This window comes from Oratosquilla oratoria, chromosome 22, assembly GCF_046742065.1.
Source record: "Oratosquilla oratoria isolate Oo_2021 chromosome 22, ASM4674206v1, whole genome shotgun sequence".
Taxonomy (NCBI): Eukaryota; Metazoa; Arthropoda; class Malacostraca; order Stomatopoda; family Squillidae; genus Oratosquilla; species Oratosquilla oratoria.
In genome coordinates this window covers 51948713-51966201 of record NC_134798.1, presented here as the reverse complement: position 1 = coordinate 51966201, position 17489 = coordinate 51948713, and the positions used below count along the sequence as shown (strand labels likewise).

The 17489-nt window shown below is 44.6% G+C and overlaps 1 protein-coding gene across 13 annotated transcripts in view; it reads right to left on the bottom strand.

Annotated features, from left to right (window-relative positions):
* loco (regulator of G protein signaling family member locomotion defects) overlaps positions 1-17489 on the bottom strand; it is a 248221-nt gene that overhangs the window by 12076 nt on the left and 218656 nt on the right. For all 13 annotated transcript variants that reach the window (XR_012967485.1, XR_012967484.1, XR_012967486.1 and 10 more), the window contains 5 exons: positions 5018-5158; positions 2839-2976; positions 2042-2263; positions 902-1075; positions 495-737 (listed from right to left, as the gene is read on the bottom strand). Coding sequence is in view for 9 of the 13 variants with exons in the window: in XM_076206034.1 (XP_076062149.1) it covers positions 495-737; positions 902-1075; positions 2042-2263; positions 2839-2976; positions 5018-5158 (918 nt within the window). In the remaining 4 variants the exon portion in view is untranslated. The remainder of the gene's footprint in view (positions 1-494; positions 738-901; positions 1076-2041; positions 2264-2838; positions 2977-5017; positions 5159-17489) is intronic.

The window sequence follows — 17489 nt, the reverse complement described above, 5'->3', positions numbered from 1 at the left end:
ATAATCCTACACAGAATGTGACTCATTTGGTTTAATGTCCTAAAATTCTCCCTATCAGGAGGCTAGGATGCCATATGAATTGGTGGGGATAATCAAGTACTGGTTGCCAGTTCCTGCTGTAGAGATGTGCTTCATTACACTGTTCTTGATCTAGGTGGTGTAACAGGGCAATGCAGGTGTATGTGTAATTCACCATGGTTTTGGATCATGTGCTGGACGTGTGGTTGATAGCTGTAACCCTCCCAGGTGAGAGCTCAGAGCCCATGTATGATTGATCTATGGGTAATGCTGTGACCTTACAGGCACACACACCCTCAACTCCCTGCCCACGAGAGTTGAAGTAATGACTCACAGTGCAGCAATATTGAAATGATTTCAGCCCTGGGCAGGATTCGAGCCTGGACTGCTGTAGTGGCAGCCAAGAACTCTACCACTGTGGCATGAGTCGTGTGTGTGTGTAATGAATATTGTAAAATACTAGAGCATATTCTCACCTCTCTGGACACAGCATGCCTGGTTACAAGTGCAAGATCAGAGGAGTTAAGAGATGTACGACTCCCCGTGACGTCTGAGCGTATACTAGAAGAGTCTGAATTATTAGTGCCACGGCTTAAAAGGTTTTTCCGTCTTCTGTACTCTGCTTCACCACGGTCCTTACTCTTGCTACGGTCTTTTCTATGCCAAGGCAGGAGGGACTTCCGACGCCTCTCATCAGCATCAGATTTACTCTTTTTCAACTGGCATGAAGAAAGAGAAGTCGTCAGTATAAGAATATTCTATCCAATTCATCTAAATTGGTGCACCCCTAATGTAGTTTTACTTCAAACAAAATTAAAAAAAATTTAACAGCTGTAAGTGTTACCCAAAATACTGATAAGGATGTCATGCAACTAAAACTTACCTTGATATGTGAATCGTCTTGACTAATTCTAAGATCTGGATCGAGGGTGTCATCACCCGGATAAGGCAAAGGTTGACCTCGGAGATCACACGCCATACAGTCTTTATACAAATTCGACTTGAGGAATCGTGAGTAACTGTCAAACTTCATGAGATTGAAGATCTGTTTTTCGGCCTAAAAGTAAAACCAAAGGAAATTTACATTACCAAGATAATCTATACACATATCACACAAATCAAAGGTACATAAGGTTATGAAATAAAATATCAAGTGTTAATTCTTTGGACATCAGCTCCAAGAATCCTTTGTCACATGATTTTATGCCCAACCTGTTTTTTTCTTTTTACAAATGCACATATATATATCATACATACATATACCAAGGCTTTTTCCCCCTTACAAGGGAGGTAGCCAAAAAGGAAAAGGCATAAAATCATTCCCACCCATTCCATCCCTGAATACACTCCATACCCCTCCACCCTCCCTCTAATCTTAGCACCTCCTGGATGACAGGTCATCCCTGCACCTTGTCCACTGCTCTTTGGCAGCTCCCAGATTTTGTTCAGCTCAAGTGACCCTTTCCAATGGTTTAAGTCTATCTTGATTTATTTGTCTGAGCTGGATATCCTTGATATATTCTCATTTGATTAAAAGAAACTATCTTTGTTTCTGGTTCAAGAGCTTCAAGCTTAAACTGTCCAAACAAAAGATCAGCTCTAGAGTCTGCAGAAGCACAAGTTAACTGACAGGAAGGAGGTGGCCCACTATGTGGAATAATAACCCAGTCAAGATCTTGGGTCCAGTCCAAGGACTGAAGGCCAGGTCACAGGGTTGCACTCCAAGTGGGATTGAGGTAAGGTATGACCACAACAATGGTGAAGCAAAAAATTTTTTTTCTTCAAGTTGATATGGTTTAACGTCACAAACTCCTCCCATCGGAAGGCTAGGGCAGTACCCCTTACAGAGGACATTGTAGCATGAAATTTAATGAACCATGCCCTTGGTTCACCTTCACCAGTGGCAGGATTCGAACCGTCTTCCCCTCGACCTTCGCTACAAGTAACAACACCCTAACCCACTCAGCCAGTCTTCTTCTTCTTCTTCTAGAAGAAGAAGAATAAAAAGAAAGAAAATACTAACCTGTTCAAATAAGAATTCATCAGGAGAATGGAGACCTTCTTGTGCAACTTGTCTTGCATGCGAGTCAACATTGACAGGTTCTGATGCACCAATACAGAGATGTCGTTCAAAAATTGTCTTTGCCATAGACCGTCTCTCCTCTTGGTCTGATAAACGTTTGTACCGCTCGCAAGCCGTCCAAAAGTATATGTTCTCATGACTGAATTCCTTCTTGAGGAACTCCTGCGAAAGGTAAGGGTTATGGTAAATAAATGTATAATAAAAGACAACAATATGGTGACTCTGTTGTCTATTTTGTGGGATCACCATGAACAGGTACCTGTGAATGGTCCCAGAATCCTAATCTATTTACAATATGTGATCATAGGCGAAACACCTTATACTCAACTTATCACTATCAAGTGTCACAATTTTTACGTAAACAAAAATCTATTGCACAGTGTAACTTGAACATACAGCGAGACCTCTCATTAACGGATGTTAATTAGGTGTTTTTGCGGTGTTTTCGGTGTTTTGGAGTGGGTTTTGGGTGGCATAGTGATTGCACACACTAAACAACAGCACCAAATACACCGAAAACACAGCGAAAACACTGCATTCACAGCTAATTAATGTCCGTTAATGAGAGGTCTCACTGTGCATGAATCCATGAATGTTTGGAACTATAAACGATAGTATCAATAAAGAATATCATTATTTCCCATCAACCGGTGCTTACTAACTCATCCTAAAACTACTACTCATCCTCCTACTTCACATCTATAAACCTGAGAGGTTAGGATTGTTTATTTACTCACAGCAAAGGTGTGAAGTCCAGCAGGGTCTTCTAAAAGCTTTTCAAAAGACGTCGCCCACGCTCCTACTGGACCAACATCGATGGCACGTTCCGACGTCTCACTACCACCACCTTCAACGTCTAAAAGACTTACAGAGATCTGAAAATCATGAATAAAACAAATTAGTCACAAAACATCCTGAGAATTTTTTTTCATGCATATCTTAACTAGTTAATTTTGGACCGAGAAAATCTTTGTTCTCTTTCTCTCTTTCTCCTCTCCCTCCCTCCCTCTCTGTCTCACGCAATGAAAGATTAAAATCAAACTGAGTAACAATAATTGTCACAAAGATTTTCGTTAATTGGAAACCTGCAGCTCCTGGTTGGCTGGCAATGGTCCTTGAGCCTTCCCATCAATCTCTCTTGGTAGAAAGTTTGGATCATTGTATTGTGTTAGTGTGGAAATGTTTCTTTGTCACCAGCTTAGTGTTGTAAGAATAACATAGACACACACATACATGCACACACATACACACAGATGCAGACATTCACATACAAACATTCACAAAAATGCAAATACAGACATAAATAATTTCAAACTCAGGGTGAACAATGTTTTATGACACACTTTGTGTGTCTCTTTCTTTCTTTCTTTCTCTCTCTCTCTCTCTCCTTCTCCCTTGAAATCAGCCCTACTTATGGGAAAAGACAGAAGAAATACAGTCAAGATGACAGGGATATCTTGGACTCTGAAGGAACTTGAAGACAAATGCTAATTGTCGAGATTATGGGTTTCTTGCCTGTGATACCCAAAGCAACAAACTACCCAGGCTGTTATACAAAAGAGCGAAAGAGAGAGAGATTAAGGAGTCTGACGAAGCCTCATCTTTGGCTGAAACCTTGCTACCCCCTGACACATCAAAAAATTAACATTAACACTCATTCCTATCTCAGTTATTTTATCTCGAAGAGACGTCTATCTTATCAACCTACAATTACCAATTGCGATCCCCACGTTTCGTCTAAGTCTTTCTGTTTCCTCCTCCTACGCTATTAATACAATTTATTTGGACTTGTCTGCACTACGAGAAAACGAAAATAATAATAATAATAATGATAATAACAATAAATCAAGAAAAATCAATGCAAAGAAGAACTGCATTTCTTGGTTTTAAATTATCTGACCTTCAAGATTCTTCAACTTGGATTGAGATAACCTCGGCGAGAGACATTGTCGCTGACCGTTCACTAGCGTTTCTATCCTTATGGACGTGACTGAGATGGGAGAGAGGACGACGGGGGGAGGAAGTTGGTACAGGAAGCGGGCGTGGAGGAAAATGAAGATAGAAAGGCACATACACGCATACACACGCACATAGCCATACAGACACAGACAGACATGAAGACATAAAATATATGGACACAGGCACATAAACACAAATATACTCACAAAAAGACGCACACACACAAACACGGACATACACAAACCCGTACACACACATACACGCACTGACACACATATACGAACGCGTGCGCGCGCGCGCACACACACAAACACGAAAACACACACACACACATACATACATGAAAACACACACACACATTGACACACATATACGAATGCGTGCGCACACATACACACACACACACACGCATAAACATACACACACACTCACACATACACATATTCGAACACGCGCACACACAAACCCGCATGCGCGCACACAAACGCGCACGCACACACGCAAACACGCTAAAAAAAACACATGTACAAATATCACACCATTTATGGAAAAAATAACCCAGCCCATATATATGCAATAGAAATGGTGATCCTTACACACACAAAATAAACAGAATAAAAAAGAGAGAATTCACGAGAGAGAGAATCGTCTGAAGAAAGAGAAAGGGGTGGCAGGACTACAGACTTCAGTTTAATGAAAAGCACAAAACACACACAAACACACTCACAGAGCAGAGGGAAGAGGAGGAGGAGGAAGCATGGAGAAAGGAGGAGGAGGAGGTGGCATAGGAGAAAGAGGAGGAGGAGGTGGCATAGGAGAAAGAGGAGGAGGAGGAGGTGGCATAGGAGAAAGAGGAGGAGTAGGAGACTGAGGAAGAGAAATAGGAGGAAGAGGAATAGGATAAATAGGAGGAAGAGGAATAGGATAAATAGGAGGAAGAGGAGACTGAGGACTTACTTTGCTGAGCTCGGTGTCTGAGAGTGCCGCGGCGGCCGTCGGGTCGTGATTGGAGGACGAGGTTCGAGTCCTGTGGAAGGGCTTCCGGAGCGAGTTCGAGCGGTCCCACTTGACTTCGTCGTTCCCGTCGCCTCCCTCCACCTGCAACGCCAGAAGGAGACAAGAGTCAGAGAGACTTCCAAAGGTGACGCAAAAGGAAACAGAACTTAGACATGCGGATTTGTGTCTGTGTGTAAATGAATAAATATAACAATAACAAAATAATAATAATAATAATAATAACAATAATAATAATAATAATATAACAATAATAATGAATAATAATAATAATGATAATTATAACAATAATAATAATGATAATAATAATCAAGATAAATAACAATAATGATTAATAATATTGTTTTTTTGAGTTAACAGCGATACAATGACAACATACATTGTGTGCATTGTGCATCGACGTAACGTGTATTAATCAAATCTGGAAATCACATATACATAATATGTACAGAGGAAAGAACAAGGCATGACGATATCACGAAGGACATGCTCTAGATGGGGAGGGGGGTTGGCCTGTCTCATATTACCATGAAGAAATAATGGATGGTGCGGATGTAGGGCGGAGGAGGAGGAGGAGGAAGAAGAGGAGGCGGAGGGGGACGGAAAGGAAGAGGAGGTAGATGAAAACGAGGTTGAGGAAAGAGAGAAAGAGAGACGGGGGATGAAAGAGAGAAAGAGAGAGAGATGGCAGGCGAAAGAGAGAAATGTCAAAGCTATGCAAGGAGCAGCATGCACATCAAGCCAACGGTAACAGATTATTCTACGTAAGCATTTCGTCATCATCATCATGACACGAAGACACGAAGAAAGGTCTCTCTTGCTCGTCAGCCAATCAACACCTCTCTAAAGGGAATCTTTACAATTCGGAACTTTCTACATTTAGAAAAAAAAATAAAAATAAATAAATAAAATTAATAATAATTCTCAATACTGGGGAGCTCCTCATTTTTTCATGGAAATTCCCAATATTGAGAAAACTATCAGACCCTGTTCATCCTAGCGGTTTCCGCGCGGTTCAAACCGCTAGTGTGAATAGGGTCTTAGTCATCCATCCGAAAGGCTTAGTCCAGACTTGTCTCTCTCCCCTAGAATCGCTTATTCAATCTTCTGCCGCCACGCGATTCTATTCGGTTGAGGGGAGCCCCATCCATCCCAGCAGCAACAGCGTCATGGCTGACAACACTCTCATGTCAACTTCGATCAGCCCTTCTGTTGGCGTTAGGCAATTTTATTTATTTTTCATTTTTCATTTTATTATTTTTTAATATAGATACTGTTTACTTTGTTGTGTATCCTTTGGAATGAATATGGCGCCATTCAATAAATCAGCAGGGGATAAATAATAATATCACAGCATTATTCATAATAATTATATTTACATAATGATAATGAGTTTAGTAACCACGATTATCATTATAAAGTTACGTGACACACTTGGTTAAAATAGTTAGATTAAAAGGACATAAATATGCTAAGATCCGATGCAAGATGCAGATATGTTATATGTGTGTGTGTGTGTGTGTGTGTGTGTGTGTGTGTGTGTGTGTGTGTGTGTGTGTGTGTGTGTGTGTGTGTGTGTGTGTGTGTGTAGAGAGAGAGAGAGAGACGTATCTTCCATAGGGTATATATTGTTTCATTTTCTTGGCTGAGTATTTACTAAGAAGGTCAGGCAGCGTGCAATTAGTTAAATCAAGTTTAATAAACCTGGCTTATTTGTTTACCAAGCCCATGCATCATCAACTCGCTAGACACTTACATCGTCATGCAATTAAGGTTGACTGCTTTCAACTTTGACGAGCAGCTTTCTAGTTACAGAAAGCGAACACTTAATTAGTTGTTATTTGTCCGTGATGAGAGAGAGCGAGAGCGAGAGAGAGCGCCCCCCAGTGCGTACGACCTCACTCTCTCCACAAACTTCTCTCTTTCTCTCTCCAGGTCACTTACCCTATCCCTGGCGCCGGAGCGAGGGGGGCGGGGCAGAGTGGACGCCCTGGCGCCACTATCGGCATCCTTTGCCCCACTGCACCTGGGCAAGGTGCCACTCGACCCGCACTCACTACACCTCCTCCTCGGGTTCTTCTTGGCCCCTCCTCCTCCTGCGCCCGCCTCGCCCTCCATGCGCCCGACTTCGCAGTCAGCAAAGTGCAGCAGCGTCCTGACGTCGTCACTACTCCCGTCGTTCTGACCCCCGCCTCCTCCTCCAGGGGCACCGCTCCCTTCCACCTGGTCTCGTTTCCGGACGCCCAGGTAGTCGGCGCCGAATTTCCTGAGGGCGCTGCAGGGGGGTAGCAAGTCCCCGGGGACTTCTTCGAAGTCCCCGTGGTCGTGGCGCTCGCCGTCCATGTAGTTCTCGTCGTAGCTGCTCAGGTCGTTCTCGAAGATGTCCGACATCACGTCACTTCCCCCGGCGTCCTTCTGGGCGTCGAGGGGCCCGACGACGCCGACGCCGTTCTTGGCGAACTTCGCATCCCGAGCAGCGGCCAGGCGGTGTTCGCAAAACTCGAACTCCTCCTCCTCTTCCTCTTCCTCCTCCTCCTCCTCTTCATCCTCTTCTCTAAGTGCGCTCATCATCTTTACAACGTTTGGTATTTTCAGGTCCTCTTCACAAGGGTTCTGTGGCTGCCATCGCATCACAAACGTTGGCTAAAACTAAATGTTTCTCGAAACGTTCTGGATGAACCTTTTAAGGAACAGTGTCTATGTTGGTCAAACGAAAAAAGGTCTGGGGGCTGGGAGGAGACATGTGTGGACGATACAGCTTGATCATTATACCTTACATTTCAACATTTATAGTGTAGAAATATGACCACGCCATGGCTTCTTGTGCTCATTCGCTACCTGTCTGAACGGACAAAAAAAATTCTTCATCGCACCGCAAACTGACCGACAATGTCCACAAGTCTGTCGTGCAAGCAAAAGCCACCAAGTCAGGAAATCATTTTGACAGATGTCTCGCGTACATTACAAAAACAACTCCAGAAAGAGACAGATATAGACAGAGATACTTACTACGTCACAGGTCGTCCTGAGGGTATTGAATCAACGACCTTCCCAGACCCTTCACATACACACACACAAAAAGGGAGGTGTGTGTGTGTGTGTGTGTGTGTGTGTGTGTGTGTGTGTGTGTGTGTGTGTGTGTGTGTGTGTGTGTGTGTGTGTGTGTGTGTGTGTGTGTGTGTGTGATTCACCATGGTCTTGGATCACGTGTTGGACTCGTGATCGTCAGCTATTTTCCTCCCGTAAGAGAGCTCAGAGCTCATATATGACCGACCTATGGGTAATACTGTGACCTTACACGCACGCACACATCCAACTCCCCGCCAATGAGAGCTTGAGTAACGACTCGCAGCGCAACGATACTGAAACTATTTGAGACCTGGGCGGGAGTCGAACCCGGACCGCCGTAGTGGCAGGCGAGAACTCTAACCACTGCGCCACTGGGGGGTCCACCCCTATCAGCCATATATTGTCAATATTCTGCAATACAGATTACTACCAGAAGCCCATTCTCCCACCCCCATGTGCAGACTCTCTGTGCAGACTCTACACCTTTTCTCCTCATCTGCTCTTTTCCGGTCATGCACAGTCCGCACCAATTCTGCTCTCTCGCTCTCGGCGGCACTCAAGAGCTCTCAAGGGCAGCCCCCCTCCCCTCCCCCTCCCCCTCCTAGAGGCGTCACGGGTGACGTCCCCATCCCAACGTAACACACGGAGCGTGACGCGAGTTGATACGTAACTAAACCGGGTTAAGTTTAAGTGAGGCTCGGAAGGGTTTAAGCCATTTTAAGTGCTCAAGACATCCCGGATGTTTTGGCTCCCCTGATGATTGGGGGGAATTTTATCCTGTTGAGTGGGGGGGAGGGGAGGGGGGGATCGAGTCTCTGTTTAATGAGGTGGGAGAGAGAGGAGAGGGGAGAGGATGTGGGAGAAGGAGAGGAGAGGAGATGGAAGGAGGGGAGAGGAGGTGGGAAGGGTGAGGAGTTGGAAGAAGGGGGGTTACTGGCTAAAAAGGCGGTCAATGTCTCCGGGGGTGGGTGGGGGGAAACTTCGGTAAAACCTCTACGGACCAAGGTCACGTAGGATTTTTTTTTTCATGAGTGGAAGCTAGTCTCTACTCAAAATGTAATGACTTTTTTTTTTTTCCTCTCCCTCCGTTGTTACCCTCTTCCCATATCTCCTTGACCGCCTGAATTGGCCTTTTCGAAGCAATTGTGTTCCCAAGGATAGAAACGCTGGTTATTGACAACGGCGGCATGAACCTATAATATCTTATTATGGTTAGCCAGTGAGCAATTTTACTTCGCCGATGGAAGACACTTTCCCCTCCCCCCACATCCCCCCCAAACCACATTCTCCCACAACACTCCACATCCCCCCCATCCCACAACATCTCTACATCCCTCCACAAGACCCTCCATCCCCCCACAAGTTCCCTCTATCCCCCACAAGATCCTCTATCCACCCACAAGACCCTCTATCCCCCCACAAGGCCCTCTACCCCCCCCACAAGTTCCATCATCCCCGACAAGGCCCTCCATCCCCCCCCCCACAACCCACATCCTGTGCAGCGCAGCAAAAGGACGCAAATCCTGTCGCTGTCAACGATTCCCACATTTGTCCTGGCTGCTGCTGCTGCCGTTGTCGCCGTCGCCAGGCGAATCTATTCGGTCGTGGGGAAGGTTAATGAATGAATATATAAGAGATACGTGTACACGGACACACGCAAACGCACACACTGATGTCGAAAACGCTTACACACACACACACACACACACACACACACACACACACACACACACACACACACACACACACACAGTCCAGGAACCAAAGATGACACACGAACATACACGTAAACACATTCACGACAAGACTGGAAGCTATCATCATCATCATCATTAGGGGCTCAGTAGGGGTAGGGGCAGGGGTAGGGGCAGGGGCAGGGGTAGGGGCAGGGGCAGGGGCGGCTTGGCCCTGGAGGGAGCTAGGGCCGAGTCGACGGGCAGTGCCACTCACAATTCCCGGGCTCGAATTCCGAGAGAGCCAAGTGCCAGCGAGTGCCACATCCCCCCCGGACACACACAGACATCGAGGGTCCTGTCACCAAGACCCCGACCACGCGACTCGTGGTGGCTGGGTTCGACTCTCCATGTCCTCTGAAGAACGTAAGAATCGAGGAGATTGCAAGAGACCACGAAGCCCACACTTCTGGGTCCATCAGTAATGATGAAGGTTGTAGAATCTACCCATCTACTCATCTATTCATCTGAAGTGCCTCCCCCCACCCCTATCCACCCATCTATTCATCTGAAGCGCCCCTCCCTCCGCCCCCAACAAGACGGGTGTACAGTAATACAGTCAATACACAAGTACAATTACATAGCATATAGCCATTGCGTGCATGCGTGTGTGTGTGTGTGTGTGTGTGTGTGTGTGTGTGTGTGTGCGTGTATGTGTGTGTGCGCGTGTATGTGTGTGTTATGCATGTGTTTGCATGTGTATGTGCGTATGTGTGTGTATGCGCGTGTATGTGTGAGCGTGTGTGCGCACGCGCGTATGAAAGCATGTGTGTACATGTGTATGTGTATGTGCGTGTGTATGTGTGTGTGCGTGTGTGTGTGTGTGTTTGTGTGTGTGTGTGCGTGAGTGTGTTTGTGCTTTACAGAAGAACTTCAAGATGACTCATACGTTCCAGCGTATTTCAGCAAAGCGCCAAACCATGACTTGCCGTTTCATCAGTTTCGTTTTCCTTAAAGACTACATTGTCTGAAGATGATGAAAGTCTATTCAAAAATACATGTGTCGTTCTATCATGTCCTTATAAGCATGCACACACACAAACACACACATACACACATTTACCCATAGATAGGGCATATATGAGCTATGAACTCTCGTAAGGTGAATAGCTGTCGATCACGAGTCCAACACATGATCCAAGACAATGATGATTCACACACGCACGCAATTATTCGCTTACTTCTTGCAAACGGGAGAGTCACACGACTCGGGGGGAAGGGAATGAGTCATTACGAGTGTGACTCAACATCCTCCTGAAGGGAAACGACTCGGAGCTTCATCAAACGCGGACACAACAGTTTTGTTTCTCGAGTTTCATAACAGAATTAATATTCGTTTCCTCGAGTTTCACATGCTGGTACAGGTCCTCTGATCTCTCTCTCGGAACACATGTTTTGTGTCAAGTCTTAAAGGGTTTGGATCCTTTTTAATGATGGATTCCTATTAAAATAGTTGGACCCTTCTAGAGGTGTTTGGATTCTTTTCAGAGGATTCGGATCCTTTAAAAGGAGATCCAATCCCTCAAACCCCCATTAAAGAGGATCTAATCCCATTAAGCATTATCGATTCCCATTTCTTTTAATCCAATGCCTTTATGCGGGGAAGTTTCTACGTTGTTGGTAGAAGGAACGAGTTGCCAGTTCTCTTTACGCTAAAAGGTGGAGGAAATATATTCGAGGTTGTTTGAACCTTGGGTACCTTCCGGCGACCAAGTGTCAGCCCCTCGGGGTTGCACTTCCCGATGGGGGTGAGGGTGTTGATGGGCTTGAAAATGGTCGGCAGGGAGATGTTACCATCTGACGTCCATCTTGCAACTCCACCACTTGCACATACCCGCCATTGGTCCCTTCAATGCTCAGCATATGGTTACTGGTAATATATATATATACATATATATATATATAAATATATAAATATATATATATATATATATATATATATATATATATATATATATTATATATCATTACAAGTGATGGCTAGCTGCGCGCTTATTTTCTTAGAGACATTATAGATATATCAAAGAATTGAGCCCAAACCTAAACATACTAGCAGAGGATCTCAAGGTCCTCCCAAGCATGTGACAAACCGCTACAAACCCAAGCATCCAACGAAACGCCACAAACCCAATTATGGGACAAAACGCCACAAAACCAAAAATGCGACATTTCGTCACAACCCGAAAGGGAAGACTCTATAAGATACAACCCGTAATTACCCGGTAACCTCTCCCAGTTACCCGGTAACCTCTCCTAGTTATCCGGTAATCCCGCCAGTGAAGAGCAAGTATGAACTCAAACGCATAAAATGAAATATCATCACACCATTCATCGAAACATTCTTACCCTAACCACAGAGCAAGGATATTCCAAGCTATTGAAGAAGGGTCTCATGCCTGAAATCACGATCGAGCAAAAGTTACTAGCTACAGTGAAGTCATAAACCTCCTTTCAAAGGAGAACAGGTTCATAGTAAGGCATATGGAATATACTCTTTAGAAAATAACAAATGCATGACTTGCCATCACTTTTAACAAGGTATGCATTACAGAAAATCCCCTGCCCATATATATATATATATATATATATATATATATATATATATATATACATATATATATATATATATATATATATGTGTGTGTGTGTGTGTGTGTATATATGACCTTTGTCCCTCGAACGTTCATTGGTAGTCAGAAGTCATGTAAATCTCGCTCTTCTCGTTTTCGCTGCTTTTGTATTTTCCTACACTAATTCTTCATCACATCGTATACTTTCCTCTTATCCACCAAACTCTCTCTCGCGCTCTCTCTCTCTCTCTCTCTCTCTCTCTCTCTCTCTCTCACACACACACACACACACACACACACGCACACAGAGTCACGTCCATGGTATTACCTAGTTATTCTAAGCAGAGCGAGTAAACCCTTACACATATGCACCTTCTCTCGGCAAAGAATCTTACTGATAAAACAATATAATAATTTCCAAATGTGTCTGGCAAGAGCAATACGTTAGAATGTAAAAAAAAAAGTACAAACTGAACAAATTCACTTCACTTCAACATGTTTAGAAAAAGGCGCATGCTGGAGTGAATTGAATGCATGTTGCAACATACTTTGCATATATATATATATATATATATATATATATATATATATATATATATATATATATATATATATATATTGGGGGGTGACGTCTATACGCCTTCAGAATGTTTATACCTTTAAACCACTGATTTGAGAAGATCTCTTGACGTAATATTAGATTCACATATATTTCTTTTTAAATTGTTCGGAGCCAGAAGAACATCTATCAGGGTTGTTTTTTTCACACGACCCTAAAAATGCATTGTCATGATACTGTTGTCATACATGTTTTCCCTAGCATGTGTGAGAATCCTGGCTGTGAATATTTACATTTTCTTTGTGCTGTGTAAAACACAACGTCGTAATTTTTGGCCTGAGCCATCAATATTGTCTGCCTGCTCCGACAGGATCTCGCAAAAGATAACAAATAGTAACTTTGGAAATTTCGCCTATGTACAGTCACGTGCAAAAAATTTGACCCACGATACAGTTCTCTCAATGTCAATATTTTTTTTTTTTTTGTCGAGTAATATATTTTCCTAAGTAGTACTTAGCTCACAATTAGGTATTTTTCTTGGAAAAAAAAAATTCTCAAAGAATATGAAATGTATATCATGCAAAACTCAGCGTGGTTATAAACTTTTGCTTGTGACTGTACACAAACAGGGCCACCGCGCTTCCCACAGCACTTCACCACGGAATGCTGGATTCCTACAGACACTCTTCGACATATATTGCTCAAGATGGCCTTCTCCCCGTTCACATTTGAGAAAGAATTCTACGTTATTTACGTGATGCCCTCATAAGTCGTGTCTTCAACCCCCCTCCCAGTATTGTATATTATTTGACAACGTATCGTCTTGCTTGCAAGTTAGTATGGACAATACGTCTGCCGCTGACTACCCTTTTTAAGTATTCTGTTAATATGTTCAACATTAGCTTGTTTTCTTCTAATCATATTTTTAAAATCTGAAAATAGTGTTTATCATCTACCGCTGCGTATGTTTCTATCTCATAACGTGTATGTATTCTTACAAATGTAAACAAATATGAACACATCTCATAACGTGTATGTATTCTTACAAATGTAAACAAATATGAACACATCTCTTGGGGTAAAACAATCATCAATTAATTGGGGTTTTACGACGGGGATCGCGTTGCTTCACTCACGCCAGCGCAAAATAACGGTGATGACACACTAGACTAGCATGCTACTTGCTTTTTTGCTACTTCTAACATTCGTATTCTAGGTTTAACTTCTCTCAGGATAAGAGCAACTTGACAATTGGAAATCTGAAAAACAAAAGATCGTAACCGAAGTAGTTTCTGCTCAAACCAAATAGCAAAAGCAAGTAGCATGCTAGCGAGAAATGCCTACTGTGCCACCACATTAACGTATACAATGATTCGAAAGTTCACAGTCGAGGCTTTAGAGAAAACGGGCAAAACTCTTACATAAGGCATTCAATAGTCCGGGTTCGAATCCTGCCTACTCATGGAGTTGATGCAGCCTACTTCACACATGTCACGCAGCCTGTTGCGGTCTACTCTAAAACCCTAAGCGGTTTGGGCCCCAGACTACAAATTCAACCTTTTTTGCCAAAAAGGCCGACCGAAGTTGGTGACTGAAAAGTTGCTGTAAATACGGTTTCAACAGGCTTTAGGAAAATAACTAAAACGCTTACTCGTGATACTGAATTCAAAAACCGACTAAAATATCTGAGGGAGAGAATGGGAGAGGGAGAGAGAGAGAGAGAGAGAGAGAGAGAGAGAGAGAGAGAGAGAGAGAGAGAGAGAGAGAGAGAGAGAGAGAGAGATAGAGGAGAGGGACAGAGAGGGGAGAGAGAGAAGATAGACAGAGAGAGGGGGGAGAGACAGAAGACAGAAGATAGACAGAGGAAATAGAGATAAATGGGGGTTGTGGTGATAAAAGCAAGCACCAACATCGATTTGAACCCCCTTTCCCCCCTCCCCCTCCCCCCGCCGACTAATAACAATGACGTCCTCGCGTTCCCTGATCAAGGAGGACCCTCCGGGCGGGGGTGGGTGGGTGGGTGGTGGTGTTGGCCAGGGCCGCGTGGGAACGCACCGGCACTCCATCCAGTATCCTGGCGTGGCACTGAACCGGGCACCAACGAACGAACGCACAAACGCGTTGTCGTCCCTGACAGCTTGCAATGTGTTTATACAAAACGTGCGAACGATGAGTAATATCTTCAACATGGGGACGTCCTTTATATTTCATGTTTTATTTATTTTATTTTATTTTTATTTTATTTTTTATTTTTTTCTTGGGGCGAAATGGTGTTGATATGTGTGGATCCTTCGTTTCGTCTCTCGGCCGAATAAATTCTTTGGCGTAAAAAAAAAACATGGCTTCGACTCGAAGTTTCTCCAGATGAGCGACTTTCAACCAGAAGACGTGGGGGGAAGGGGGGGGGTTAAATTACCCGTTAGGGGGTACAAATGACATGGTGGGGTGGGGGAGTGGGTAAATAAAATATAACTGATATTCTAACACTACGCAGTGCTACATCTGGTTGGCCACATCTATGTGCAAGAGTGCAATGTACATCCCATTTCTTAACCAAGTTGCTGCTTTCTGCACAACCTTTATATTGAAAGACGGTTTATATTAATCTATCTATACATTTATATATTCATTATTCATCTGTTATATATATTTATCCTTGTTTATTTGTATAATTTATTTTCATCTATTTATATATCATTTCATTTATCTATTAATTTATTGCTTTAATGTTGGCTGTTCTTTGTACGTGACTACTAGGGGGTATATGGCCAAATACATCAACCCGAGGGTGTGGGGGGAGGGAACGATGCTTGTGGGGTGTCTTGGGGGGGGGTAAATATATGAGGGAGTTGGGAAGGGTCGAAAATGGCTGATCAACTATTGTGGCCAACGCCCAATAATTTCAAACGGATTCTATCATGCAAGAAACCACCAGCCTCCCCCCCCCCTCAGCTTCACCGGGATCCAGTTCAATGGGGGTGGGGGGAAGGGGGTAGGAAGAGCCTGATTGAAATAGTCTGACGTTTCCTCCAACAGACTTCAACAGGGGGTTCCGCCATCTTCATTTTGTGCCAAGACACTTACTTTTGTCAACAAAAGAATAAAAAGATAATCCTACATTCTTCCACAGACAAAATAATTTTCTTCTTCCTCCAGCTGCAATCACTGTCTCTGTCATACGAAGGTTTGACGTTATGACATTGTTCTCATATTGTTCAAGAGTCGAATGCAGCTTCCTGTCGTCATTTCCCCGCATCCTAAGCTTAGGCGTTGCTCTCCTCCATGCCGTCTCGACTGGCGGCAACTGCAGTGAACTCAATTCAAAAACAAAACTCATTTTCCACCAACTTTCCTCTTCATCTCTATGCACTAAAAACAAAAAACCCGCAAATTATACCAAACATTTCTACTGGTGTTAAATTATCAGTCGCTTAAGAAATGGAACATAGCAAAATGTGTATTTCAAATTATGTTGGTGATCCGCGTATGGCAACACGAAACCGAACGCTATCTGGTAAACACATGCTACGTCCATTAACGTACTACGGCTGATACATATCTACGAGACAAAATTCGTGGCTTGTAGCAAGGGCGCTAGAGGCGCCCCAAGGGCACGAACTAGGGCAGCAGGCGTGCTAGGTGCTAGCTAGGAACAAAGGCCGGGGGGTTGCATTATGATGACATTACCAACAAGTAAAGGAACGTCCTCTTCCCTTGCCGCAGCGGACACGGAGCATCGCTTGCGGTAACAAGCAAGGTCAAATAGCATTACGTGGCACCAACAGCTGCTCAAGAAGACCCTCCCCCCTCTCCACCTACCTCCTGAAGGAGGCGAGGCGACTCCGACCGAAGTCCCCTACCTTGTATCTGTGATCCGTGGGGTCGTCACTCAGACTCTCACAGTTGTCGAACCAGGTCGTCTTCGACAAGGGCGAGGTGGGCGACGACGACGCCGACGACATCGAAGACGTCGAGTTCTTCGGGTGGTAAAAGCGCCCGGAGCCGCTCCTGGAGGAGGCGGCGGCGGCAGCGGCGGCTGCGGCGGCGGCAGCTGCGACCAGGGCTTCCGGCTTAGACTTCCTCGACTTCCCGATGGCGGGACTCCCGCTCGCAGACTTGTCGTCGTGGTTGCTGTTGTTGTTGTTGAGGTTGAGGTTCTTGGTGTTGTTGATCTTGAGTTTGGACCTCGTGCTGGACAACCTCTTGAAGCCACTCGCGAAACCCATTCCGGCATCCTCGCCTCCGGAAGACGCCGCCGCGCCCCGTGAGGACGACGGGGACGGGTGCGCCCCGAAGAAGGACTTCAACGCCGAAGTCAGGTGGAAGTCGTGGTGGTGGGAGCCCCCGAGGGTGATGGGGTCCGACTTCCGGTTATTCTCCTTGGCCGCCTTGCTCCCTCCATCAGCGCCTCCGCCGTGAGCGGACGCTTCCATCCCCTGCGCCCTCCGCCTCACGGCGGTCCCCACCTTGTCCAGCGCGTCGGT